Here is a 13,317-nt window from a genome sequence, read left to right as displayed (position 1 = left end):
CCTGCAGATGAACACGACAGCGATCCATTATCAATAGCGAATTGTCCTCTACCTCCTCTCTTTCGATTCCATCAACAAAAGGACAGAAAACCTCAGTGAGCCAGAACTTCAAAGCTTCCTGTCTAATCCATCCAGTTGGCGTTCCAATCACCTGAAAATACAGGAAACCTGGTGAACGCCTAGTGTTTTATTTTACAACACAGTGAATGTGCTTCAGAAATTGAAAGACATCAATTTTTACTGTTTTAATACATGTCTAATACACCTAGGTATACCGGGGCAAAAAATGATGACTGAGGCAACGTGCAAGACAAACTTAGACGCCTGCCGTTTAGTTGAGTGTTTAACTATAAACAGAACACATGTTTTTTTCATAATTTGTGTTTTGAAATTAAACACATCTTGAGTAAAAAACGTGTCATAAGTGTTTTGAAACTGTAACAGAAATAACATGTAAATGTGTTTTCTTTAAAAACATCCAGATTTACAGTGCAGCCAGAAAAACTGGTACATGTCTTCAGTTGTCTAACACTAAGATAAATTTACAATTGATAGTCATCGAACCAACATTTCATACCTTTATTTACAATTTATAAAGCAAAGCGGTGTTTGTCGGGATTGAAAAGAAATCAATTTTTTACCTACCCGTACATTATCAGGACAATTCTGACGCAGTCGCCGTACCAATGGGCCTTCCTGTGCAGCTTTGATGATGACAAAAGCTGGCGCTTTTTCTCCTTCTATGGTACAGCAAAGTGCGACTGTACACCCCAGCTTATGGTTCCCTCTGCTGCTCTTGATGTTAATTTGTTTTTGGCCATTTTGTAATGATTGCACACATTAAGTCATGGGCGTGGGTCACTATAGACCTACTGGTTGCACCAGCGATCGGCCAAGATCAAAACATTCACAGACGGTCTTGGACTCCCCATACGAGACTTAGAAACTAGATTCATATCACTTTTCCAATGCACTTGACCAACCCCGATTAATGAATAGGAGCATTGCAACTTTAATGTTGGGACACCCTGTATTTCAAACAACCTGAATATCGCCTTGTAAAGCCAATCCGTGAGGCATGAAACCCGCCGACACGGCTATTGAACAGACTTTTGTCAGATCACATTTCCATTGCATTTGAACTGACCCCGATAAATGAATATTAAAATGTTGCCGGGGCTTATATGTACCACGTGAGTAGCATTACCACAGTCACATGGTGAAAAAGGCGGTCCGCTGATCTACGAATATTTAATGGACTGTCGGTATAACTGAGTAGGTACAGTATACATGAATGATAGCGGACGTCGGAAGGTTTCGATCGAATCTAAATCACACTTCAACTTGCTTGCAAATGTCTTCTATCTCACCAATTATTCATGCTCATCAAGTGATCCCAGGAAGCTTGAAAGCCTCGCGATTAAATGATGACCAGAACCACAGGATTAATGATAACATTACAGCACAAATCATGCATCTAGACAACATTGAGAAGTAGTCAAAAATAGACTTAAAAAATACAAACACAACGATCAAAGATTTGCATGAACTCCGACTCGGTGACAATAATCAACCTGAGATCGATGAAACGTGGTCGTGAGCTCCGACTCGGTGACTACACTAGACAAGCGATCGTTGAAACACGAACGTGAGCATGAACTCCAACTCGGTGACGACGGCGACGAGACATCTTTGAAATGAGGACGTAAACTCCGTTTTGATGAAGATGATCGACCAGATATCTTTGCAACGCGATGGTGAACTCAATTGATCGATGACAAAATCGAACTGGGTCACACAATCCAGTGTAGAAGTGGAAAATGTCCCCCTGGAAAAAGTCTCCGGCCGTATTGTATTCTGATGGATTGTATTATGGTCCATAGAGGCCATGACCGTCAATAAAAGAAGATGCAAGCTGAAACCTCCGAATAACGCTTTCTTACACTTTCAATTTACAACTATTGCGTTGTATTGCCATAATAGTTTAGTGGTCGAACTGACTCTTTCCAGACTCTTATTTAAAAGATTATCTCTAAAATACGGCGACCGTCATTCAAATAACAGTCCTCGACTTGATCATAGCTTTTTTCATATCGCCTCGTCGAGGGCACTTAGTTGAACTCCGGAATGAGACAACATCTCGTTTACCAAAAGAAGTGGTGTTTCACAAGACTAAATTACTTAGTATCGTTGGGATTGGCCTAACCAGAGTCTTTCAGCCAGTCTGAGAGTCTTTCAAATTTTTATATGAATGACCCTGGCCTCACCAATGCTCCTTTATGGTGTCAATTAAACCCGGTCAACTTTATGACACCGGCTGCCCAAGTCGGTGTAAACATTACTATAATTTTGGTGATCACACTATTACAGTTTAATGACAAGAGAAGAGCAACGTAAATATGGCCAGATCTAAATGATGTGAAAAACGCTTTATGCACCAGATACTCAGAATGACTAACACAACACGTTATATAGATTGATTATGGGCCGATTAGGCCAAGATATGAGGAATATATTTATTTTACAAATTACAAGAGAGAGCATTGTCTGCAAAACATGAAATAAGATACCCTAGCAAGGGTATGAAACTAAATGCGTCACATGACCATGGTTGACAATAGAGATTGGACTTGTGGGTCATGTGACCAAAAGCATATTAAAATAGACAATTTGCAGAAACGGTTGAGAGGGTACCGCCACAAGCCGAAAGTCATTGAGGCCACCCCACAACCGGCAGAGAATGCTCTCTCCAACACGTATAATATAGAGCCAGTTAACGTAAACCCAGCAGCCTAAGTCTGACTGGGGAAATACCGTTACAGTGAGATAATCAAAGTCGGGCAGCCTCAGTCTGACCCCGTATACATCATAATATCATGAAACTACATGTAATTATGAGATTCTAATGTATTTGCGGAATGCGTCAGACGCCCACCTGCCTGCTGCCCGTATGTAAGCATCAGATTTACCCTCGATAGCAGACTGTGTTGCTGCCCCGATGCGCAGACTGTGCCCTTTAAAGCGGGACGAGTCGAGACCACAAAAGGAGAGAGCACGCTTAAGCGTGTTATCGAATTCTCTGCGTAGGAAAGGGGAGCCACAGGGGTAACAGAAAAGCAACCCGGGTGCTGTACCCCGGACAGCCAGAAATTCCCTCGTATGCACTAAAGGGCAGCAGCCGAGGAGGATACCGCAGTAACGTCACGGCTTTTCCAAGATGGCGCTGCATATTGTAAACAAACTCGATCCACGGCCAAGGGAAAATCAAGTCATCAAAAAAGTTAGGTTTTTCGCATCAAATCAGAGTTATTAGTACTTTTCTGCTATGAAATAAGTCTTCAGACAATAAGCTATCATTTGAATAATGAAAAGTGCTGTTTTGATGGGGAAAAATAGGGTTTTTAAACCAAATAGCCGGGCACCGATCTTCCAAAATTAGCGATGGTTTCAAAACAGTCTCCCAGATATGGGGCAATGTTTACATATTTTACAAGTTCGAGACCTGTAATACCTAAAACTCGCATAGATCCCCATAGATCCCCTCTATTTGTCGAGTTAGCGCCCCTGTAAGATCATGCATTTTCGGACACTAGAACGAAATCTTCCTGCGGATATCGCGGTTTCGGTGATGATTTAAGGAGAAATTGACTGTTCTTACAGTTGAATGAGACAGAAATGAGTTCATACTTCATGAATACATGAATATATTATGATATGGGCGGGCTTCTAAGTCAAAACAATAACAAACTCAACTGCATCTCTACTGTAAATTGCGTAGTGCATTGCCTAGTGTATTTCGTAGTGTATTTTAGCGGAGACATTATTTCCGCACTTTGTCCACACCAAACGTCTTTTTTATTCGTGGAAGTTAATCTGCTCTGTAAATTTTATTTTACACAGGAAGAATCCATACTAGGTATTGCAATATTTCATGTCTATTGGTGTTTTTGTGTACAGGAGCGCACCAGACAGTGAGACGTGGAGATGTGTTCAGTGCTGGTGCTGTCAGTCGACTGAATCTGATTGGCCATAGCGATCACTAATATGGGTCGGGATCACGTGATGTGACGTCACCGCGGTATCCTCCTTGGGCAGCAGCTTGTCTTGGCCGATAACCTCAGGGTTTGAGAACCCTGAGTGTTGCTAGACTTAAATCTCCGGAAGGAGAGTATTAGCCCATCTGATTGGATTATGAGGTCGTGCAGGTGAAGGCAGTTGGCTGCACGGGATTTAGACGAAGGAAGCATCTCCCCAATCCTCAGGAAGGCGTTGAAGCCAAGAACCAATGCGGTCTGAAACATAACTGACTTGTAGTGTGATGAAGTCACCCGAGGTGTCGCAACCAGCAGTTTGTGAAGAATTTCTTTGGTAACAGGCAGGCGGATGTCTGGTTGCGCGCGTAAATTCTTAGCGGCCCAGATTAATTTACTTACGACAAATGACTTTGTCGGATCAGGTAGATTACGAAGTTTGTGCAAATATGCTATAGCTGACATGCATGACGCTATGGAGGGGGGAGAAAACCCCCGCCCATGCAAAAATGCGATGAAGAGAGTCAAACATGGTATGGATATGGGTAGGCTTAAGTTACCGCCTATGTAGTCATTGTAGAATTGAGAAAAATTATCCCAAGATCTGCGATAAGCAGACATAGTAGCTGATGAAACCATATTGCCACGCAATTCTATGAGCGCAGATTCCATCCATCCGGGTACAGGTTTGGAGGGATAAGAGTGGGCGTCGCATCCGCCCAAGGTGCCCGCCTCAGAAATGCAGGTATCTGTAAACGAGAGAGCATGTCAGCTAGAACATTCCTTTTGCCGGGAATATGCTTAGCTTTGACCACAATGTTATGAAAGAGGCATGTTTTCACCAGAGAGCGAACTAAGGACATGACCTGCTTTTCCTTAGATGTTTGTTGCAAGAATAATTCGCCGCAAACTCGAGAATAAGTGGCGAAATGAACGAACTCAAATAAACAGACAAATGCTCAGAGCTCAGTGCAATGCCATCAGTACGATGATTGATAAGGCTAAACTTTCTTTCCATAGCTCGAGAATCAAGGCTTGCAATGGCAAAGACCTGTTCAAGGTCGTCAATGAGCTTGTTGGAAAGAAGTCAGTGTCTCCTCTGCCAGATAATACCGACACGAAGGCCATTGCAGAGGATTTCTGCTCTTTCTTTAGCCAGAAGATCAGCAACATCCGTGAGAAATTTGATGACTCTGGTTTTGAACCGCTCGCAACATCCGATGGCTCTAGTACCACATCCCTGCTACAGGACTTTGCACCAACGTCAGAGAGTGAGGTTAGGAAGCTCATCCTCTCCTTGCCAGCTAAAGGATGTAGTCTCGATCCTATCCCCACGTGGCTCCTGAAGAAATGCGTCGAACCACTCTTGCCTGTACTAGTGAAGATCATCAACCTGTCGCTTGAGACTGGCCACATGCCCGTCCCTCTTAAGTTCGCTCTGGTCAAACCGCTACTTAAGAAAGCAATACTTGACAAGGAAGTACTGGGGAATTACCGCCCGGTGTCTAATTTGACTTATCTTTCCAAACTTATCGAGCGAATAGTAGCAATGCGCTTAAGAGATCACATGTTGTTGAACAATCTATACGACCCAAACCAGTCCGCCTATCGCCAAGGACACAGCACAGAAACTGTACTGTTGCGCATTACAAGTGATATCCTGGGCTCACTTGATGTGGGAAAGGAGTTTCTTCTAGTGCTGTTGGACCTATCCGCAGCCTTCGATACGGTGGACCATTATATACTTTTGAGTCGACTTCAACATCGCATTGGCCTTGCGGACAGGGCATTCCAGTGGTTTTTGCCTTATCTCGCAGGCAGAGAGCTTTCAGTTGCAATCGGCAACATGTGCTCGGACTCTGTTGTCCTCGAGTATGGTGTTCCCCAGGACTCTGTTCTTGGTCCTGTTCTGTTCACCATATACACTCTACCACTCAGTGCTGTCATGCAAGAACATAATGTTCCATACCAACTGTATGCTGACGACAATCAGCTTGAAGCGTCAGCCCCCTGTGGCGATAGTTTGCAGAGCAAGCGGATGGTGACACGCGTGGAATCATGTGTTAAGGATGTGAAGGACTGGTTATTTGAAAACAAACTAGCGCTCAATGCCCCCAAAATGGATGTGATTAACATTGTTTCATCGCGCAGAACTGGATCTATTGCCGGAATATCAGTTGATGGAGTATCGGTACCAAAGTCTGACTGTGTCCGGGATCTAGGCGTTCTTCTGGACCAGGGCATGACAATGCAAGCACATGTAAAGAAGATATGCAACGCTGCATATGCCAGTTTGTATAGTATTGGCCGTGTTAGTAGATACCTTGACCAGGATAGCCGGGAACGTCTGGTTCATGCCTTCGTGTCCTCTCGGCTTGACTGCAACAATGGATTACTTGCTGGTTTACCGAAGAAGACACTTGCTCCATTACAGCGTGTTCAAAATACTGCTGCTCGCATCGTTTGCAGAGTCAGGAAGTTTGATCACATAACACCCACTCTGATCAAGCTTCACTGGCTGCCTGTGGCAGAAAGGATTGACTTTAAGGTGTTGCTTCAGGTGCACAAGTGCGTGCAGGGTGCAGCTCCCCAGTATCTGAGAGACCTTGTTTCTGGGAAACCTGCTCCCCGCACAACCCGATCAGGTGCTTTCTCGGAGCTGGTGGTTCCTAGAACCAAGACTTCTTTTGGGGATCGTAGTTTCAAGTGTTATGGACCGCGTCTATGGAATACTCTTCCATGTCACATTCGGGACACTGTGGACACTGAAAAATTCAAGGGAGCGATAAAGACCTTGCTGTTTGTGCGAGCTTTTGGAGAGGGAGCGCTGTGAGCAAGGACTCTGTCCATGGAATAGCGCTATAAAAGAGACTATTATTATTATTATTTGTTTGTTGATAACAGATACCACGGCCTCGTTATCGGTAAAGAATATAATATTCTGGTTAGCCCAATCTTTGCCCCAGATTGAGACTGCCAACACAATGGGAAACAATTCTAATGTAGCGATGTTGAGCTTCTTCCAAGTATCAGGCCATGTCTCATAGAACCAATGTGTTTTATATAGGGCGCCAAAACCAATGCTTCCTGAAGCGTCAGTAAACAGTCTGAGCTCGGCATTCGATAACCAGTTGTCACCATGGAAGAATGATTTGCCGTTAAAATGGTCGAGAAAATCACGCCAAACTAAAAGGTCCTCTTAGTTTCCCTTGAAATACGAATAATATGGTGAAATGGGTTTTTGTACCCTACAGTTAAATCAATCAAGCGCCTGGAAAAAGCTTTACCTGGGAGCACCACGGAACACGCAAAATTCAAACACCCGTGTAAGGATTGAAATTCATATAACATGGCTTTGGATTTGCTGAGAAAGTAATCAATTTTTTGTTTAAACTTGGTGATTTTTTCCTCAGGTAAACGGGCCTCCATTTTACCAGTATCTAGAGTAATGCCAAGAAATGGAAGTGCAATAGCGGGTCCAAACGTTTTCTCAGGGGCCAGCGGAATACCGACCTCCGCGCAAAATCTTTCGAATTTTTGTAGGTCCTTCCTAGAGGAACTTTCTGAAAGGGAAATGATCAGGAAATCATCTAGCACGTGGACCATAGCGGAAAACCCTAACTTGTGTAGGCAAATCCATTCTATAGCAGTACTGAACTTCTCAAAATGAGAGCAGGAGATACTAGCCCCCATGGGTAAAACGCGATCCATGTAGTATTCCCCGCGCCACACGAAGCCCAAAAGAGGGTAATCCCTAGGGGCAACAGGAATAATTCTGAAGGCAGACTTGATGTCGCACTTAGACAGGAAAACCTGGCTTTCCTGTCTTTTAATGTAGGAAATAGCATCGTAGATGGAGGAATAATGAACGCTGGTGAGATCTTTGGGAATACCCTTATTGATAGAATCCCCTTCCCGGGGTATGACAAATTATGTATCATACGAAAATCCCCGGGTTCCTTTTTAGGCACCACCCCGATCGGGGATGCTCTGAAATCTGATGTAGGGGGGAAAGTAAAAGGACCAAGGATTCGGCCTTCCTTCAGCTCCGATGCAATTTTCCTATCAATTACCTCAGGGTGCTCGCCAGCTGATGTTGAATTAGGACAGACGCGGCTTGAGCGACGACCCTGATATTCTAGAGAGAAACCTTCTGTAAAGCCATTGAGTAGAAATTGCGCCAGGGTTGGGTCGTAACCTTGTAAGTATTTAGCAAGTATTTGAGGTTTAATGGGCGTAAGCAGCCGGCTTTGCATCGGGTAGTTGGTTGGACCGCATTAGTCCGTTTGGCAGGGTAACAATAGATTTTGGTCGGCCAGAGGAGGTAGGGGATGACTGCAGTTGAGGCTGGCGGGTAGGGTTACTGGTGCTACGGGTCTGGCCAGCGCATCGGGTTGCCGGGTGTGTCCCACCACAATCGGAGCACTTGTGTGGGAAGTTGCATGCGGGACATGGTCTGCCTCCGTTGTATCTCCAACAGGTCCCAGCAGGGAACTTCCGGGTACTGGCTCCTGAAAGACCCTTCTTGCCTTGGCGAAAGGGCTGCTGGTTCATCTGCGCGGGGTTGTTGCGCTTTTGGTGAATGGCCCGGACCCAGAGCTCCCACAAAGGTTCGTCCCACTGACGGGGGTTCACGCCCATATTGCGGCGAAAACCCTCGTCGTAGAACATCCAGTCACCCCCTCTGACCATAAGATTCTTAACTGATGCCTCATAACTGAGGAGCTGTTTAGATACTGCCGGGAACTTATCAAGGTAAATGGACTGAAAAATGGCGAAAGCCGACTGCCATTGCGAAAATGAGGTTATCTTAACTTTGGGTACACCAAAGGAGAAGGTGAGTGTTTCATCTCCATCGGTGCCAGTGCCATTGACTTTGAAAGATTGCTTTTTCTGGGAAGCCGGATTCAACAACTTGGCGATGTCAACATACTCATTAGCCCAAATTTTTTCCTTGTGTTCTATTTTAACATGTGCGTCCAAGGCCAAAGCAACCGAAGTAAATGAGCTACTCAAGCGGGCTTTGCCCATATCAGTTACAGCATTATTCTTACTAAACAATCCAGTGCCCTCGGATGCCTCGTTGGCCTCAGCCCCAGCGACCTCGCCAGCTGCGTCCGTGTCCTCGATAGTTACGGGATCCTGGGAAAGTGCCTTCGTGGCAAAGAACTTGTTCATGTTTGTCATCATGAGATTCATGTTCGCCATCATGTCCTTGCATGTCTGGGTCATGTCCTGATTACCAATGCCATAGTTATCAGCCGGTTGATCCCGTTTAGTGCGCTTTGCTCCACGCTGCCCATCCCCTTGTTCGGACGAACGTTTACGAGTGCCTTTCTTGTCTTTCTTGCCTGCATCCCTCGCTTTATTCCCCCTTGTCTTTGGGCGGGTGTTGTCCATTTATGCTGGAAGAGAAATTGAACAGTAAGCTTTGTCCTAATCGAAATACATCCAGCCATGGATCACCTGCCCAGGGAAACGACAGTAGGCCGAAACCATGGTAAAGTGAATGTTAACCATTTAAGCTGGTGCAGTAGCAGACCGTTTCCGGCCAAGACCGACGATTATTACGTACGGCCGAAGAAGACCGTGTTAGGAGCCGACGACCCTTAGAGTGGCCAGACAATAAGACCCTGTTAGGAGCCGAAGACCACAGTGTGGCCAATAAACAGACCCTCTTAGGAGCCGAAGACCGCAGCGTGGCCAAAAAGACCCCCTTAGGAGCCAGCCGAAGACCACCAGTGTGGACAGATAAGACCCTCTAGGAGCCGAAGACCACCAGTGTGGCCAAGAAAAGGCCCCTTCGGGCCAAAGATTTTCGTCAGCCATAGGGTGAGCAGTTACATGTAGAGCCATAGGGAGAATAAGCCCCCCCCCTCCTTTGAGGGAAAGCGGGAAAAGATCACCCACGCAAACAATCTAGCAAGGCTATTTATGTAGGAAATGCCCATCTAGTGCGGCTGAAAACTGCAAAACAAACAATTTTACCGATCGTTACATTAGCAGTTGATACGCCTGCGACCTGAAATTAGAGCAAACATATTATAATCATACCAAGACAATGGCCGCGTAAGACAGATATGCTGCAGCCCTATAGCTGTTGAACAATTTGAAGTTGCCCAGGTCGTTGAAGTGGACTCCATCCGTATTGTATATCCAATCCTGAGGGTTCCATATCCCCTTATGTTTCCAAGGAGACACTGGTGAATAAACTGGATTAAGCTGAGCAAGGCGCCCATTGCACCGAAATACCTTGTCATTGTATCCGGCAGGACACTGAACCCTTGGAATAATTTGGGAAATCAGTACTCTACAATTTACAAGTTGGTGTAACTCGAAGGCAAATCTAGTAACCTCCCTCGCCACTTCATCCGCCGAATAGGAGGAAATACACAAATCGTTCCCCCCGATCTGAAGTATTATCAAATCAGGTGATAAAACACGAATCTCATAGCAGTACACCTCCGAGTTGTATATGCGCGCCAAAGTTAATCCTGGCACACCCCAGAAGTCAACGTTACACTCGGCCAGTTGTAAATTCTGCCCAGTCATGCCAGGGCGAAATAACCCTAATCGGGGCACAGAAACAGAAAACTTCCGCAGCCTTTCGATATAGCTGTGGCCGGAAATAAGAACCCGAAAGGGGTGATTCTGGTCAGAAGCCATTGCGCTCAGCGCAAACCAATACGGAGAAAAGGGTTCGAATAAATACGATTACTTAACTGTCGTAAAGAACCTTCCTCAAAATCGAAAGAACGTCCACGATTCCCCAAAAGTTAAAGATGAAATTTTGTAGACAACGTGATCATGAATCTTGAACTACTTCTCTCGAATGAGGTAGACACGCGCGGCGATGTCCCCTAAGTAGGATAGTATGAGTCATGACAGACGTGACCCCAAATGATCGATAGGCCTACTAGCCAAACTGGAGCATCTTAGCATAAAACCTATTATGATGGATGTCTCCCTCATAATATATATTTACTGCATGTGTAATTTCCCTCACAATACTTATTGCGACAATCATATCTCCCGGAATATCAATTAATTTATTCATGCGACACGGCGATACCTTACGGTGGAGAGTGAAATGCTACGATATCTGATTCGGTCTTGCATAGATATATGGATTTAAACAAAGATTCTGGTTTACAAGTTCCGAAAATGAATTATTAGACATAGTAGCAGTCTGAAAGTTTGCATCCACAGCTGTGCCGTATCCGTCTCTACTTAATTTCTGAATCAGCCACTGTGAGATTTGTACATGTTCGTGCAGTTCAGCTTTATAAACAATATAGGTCCACCCGAGTACTTTGTTACATAGTAAATACCTTTGCGGTCATTTGCTTACCAGTACCGAATTTGGGCCAGGCAAATAATCGTTCATTAGAATCAACAATTAACCAATGATTTGAGACAAATGGGTCACGGAAGGTCATCAATAACGTATTCTTAGCTTCCACCTCGGATTCATCCAGGCATGGCCCCAATTGCAACCTAAACAGATATAGAGCGTGATTCTTAGGATTCAGCTTGAAGTTCTCCTTAGGAGCATGTATTAAATTCACGCTGGTAACTAAATTCAACCGATGAACCTCAACGACGACATTATATGATCCGAGCAAAGACACAACTGCAGAGTCTCCCAATTTTCTGAACAAATCATCACAAAATATGATCGACGTGGATTTATTATACTCGTACGGTTTTTCTAAGATGGTGATGGAGTGTGTTCTGGCTGATGATTTATAGAGATAACCATTTAAATCACATCGGATATCCTCTAACATAATGTTCTTCATATCAAATGATAAAACACTTTCGACTTCAGGCATAAGATCATAGCGCATCTCTTTTAGGCTTTCAACATACCGAAGTTTAAGAATGAACCCTACGTTTACTATTTTATACCAATTTAACCAAGACACAGACAGGGCTTTTCCCCTGTTCTTGTGCTTCTGAAATTTGCATCGAAAGGTCAACTCTAAGAAAACATTCTCACCGCATGAAACCATTTTGAAATATTTGAACCTCGAATTTCTTGGACCTAGGCGTTTCTTAAGTTCACCATACGGTAGAATCAACTCTCGGGAATTGCCATTTCCCTTCAAATTGACTTGATATGCTCGGAACTTTTCATAGGGATATTTGCGTCCATGATGAGTGCTTACACCTATGACATCATTGCCATATTCGCCAGCAATGAATGCGAGCTCGTTAAAGTGAAAGCGATATATCAGTTTAAAATCTCCGCTTATATCATCTTTGCTGTAGACGTAGACGTTACGATAAGGACTCAAGGAGTAATGAAAACGAGCCACTGTGACTATGACACTTAGCCCTGTGTGGTAAAATACAGATGCCGCCCACGGTGGGAACTGGCCATAGATCCTTACATCACGGTACGACCGATAGGTGCCCCTCTGCTAGTTCGGCGTTTAGGTTAAAAGTTAAGATATGACATCTTTAAATGAAGTGTTCGGGTTTTAAAGGATGAATATGTTCAAAGTAGGTTTTTATACATTACATTGTGGGCGATGGAAGGCTGTCGCTCTTTGTTGATTAGACAATCTTCATAAGTAATGCACGCATCTTGATTAAATAAACCCATTATTAACGTTTAGGCGGATACCGCCTTTTTGGTATACCCTGTATATATTATAGAGGTTGGCAACAATGAGCTCCACTCTATATCTCATCCTGACGGCCAGTGGAAAAAAAGCGGACATGAAAAGATCAATATTGAATATGTTTATAATAACAATTTGTAAAAATTGCTAACGTTTTCCCCTTCTCCCAACCACGGTCGATGTGGAATTGGTCCGAGAAGAATGCAGATCATTTTGTCCTGCACGTTGGTTTTTTTCCCTAAGTCAATAAATAATAGAGGTTTGAACAATTTGATACTTATGGAACATTTCAAATATTTATTGCAGATTCCGGTTGTATTATGTATGGTTATCGAATATTCATTTAATTGACGACAGTTTTCATAGTGCCATTCCATCTGGATTTTTACAGTAATGTTTTTAACATCAAATTGGATCGGTGCATGAGATGGCTACAACGAAATGGTTATCCAAATTGCAGTCCACGACTTGAAATACGACTGTATTATATACATGTAGTCTGGACTTCAAAGTAGTATATTGTGCAGTTTCACGTAATTTATCATGTTTACCAGTTCAGCTGAATCGAAGTTATCATCAGACGACGATAATTTACCCTCAACGTTGAAGTGTAGGTGTACACCAGTTGACTGTACGCCATGCATTCGCGCGAGAAT

The 13,317-nt window shown here is 44.0% G+C and overlaps 2 protein-coding genes across 2 annotated transcripts; both read right to left on the bottom strand.

Moving 5' to 3' along the window:
• Positions 1-2,444: 2,444 nt before the first annotated feature.
• Positions 2,445-6,859, bottom strand: LOC135489991 (uncharacterized). Its single transcript, XM_064775634.1, has 2 exons — positions 4,075-6,859; positions 2,445-3,202 (listed from the first exon to the last, which is right to left on the bottom strand). The coding sequence occupies exons 1-2, from the start codon at positions 4,701-4,703 to the stop codon at positions 2,893-2,895; spliced, it is 939 nt and encodes a 312-aa protein (XP_064631704.1). The 5' UTR covers positions 4,704-6,859; the 3' UTR covers positions 2,445-2,892.
• A 44-nt stretch (positions 6,860-6,903) lies between these two features.
• Positions 6,904-10,991, bottom strand: LOC135489369 (uncharacterized). Its single transcript, XM_064774708.1, has 2 exons — positions 10,086-10,991; positions 6,904-9,436 (listed from the first exon to the last, which is right to left on the bottom strand). Exon 2 carries the CDS (start codon positions 9,429-9,431, stop codon positions 8,259-8,261), a length of 1,173 nt encoding a protein of 390 aa, XP_064630778.1. The 5' UTR covers positions 9,432-9,436; positions 10,086-10,991; the 3' UTR covers positions 6,904-8,258.
• Positions 10,992-13,317: the final 2,326 nt, after the last annotated feature.

Source organism: Lineus longissimus, chromosome 6 (assembly GCF_910592395.1).
Source record: "Lineus longissimus chromosome 6, tnLinLong1.2, whole genome shotgun sequence".
Lineage (NCBI taxonomy): Eukaryota > Metazoa > Nemertea > Pilidiophora > Heteronemertea > Lineidae > Lineus > Lineus longissimus.
The sequence above is the reverse complement of the archived record's forward strand: the minus strand, read 5'-3'. Positions and strand labels throughout refer to the sequence as shown.

What these genes read in the sequence shown, in the direction of transcription:
- LOC135489991 (XM_064775634.1), bottom strand. Translation starts at nt 4,703, where the DNA reads ATGGAATCTGCGCTCATAGAATTGCGTGGCAATATGGTTTCATCAGCT. An exon ending in TGCCCAAGGAGGATACCGCG is followed by an intron (nt 3,203 to 4,074) that starts GTGACGTCACAT and finishes GGAAAAGCCGTG; the next exon opens with ACGTTACTGCGGTATCCTCC.
- LOC135489369 (XM_064774708.1), bottom strand. Translation starts at nt 9,431, where the DNA reads ATGGACAACACCCGCCCAAAGACAAGGGGGAATAAAGCGAGGGATGCA.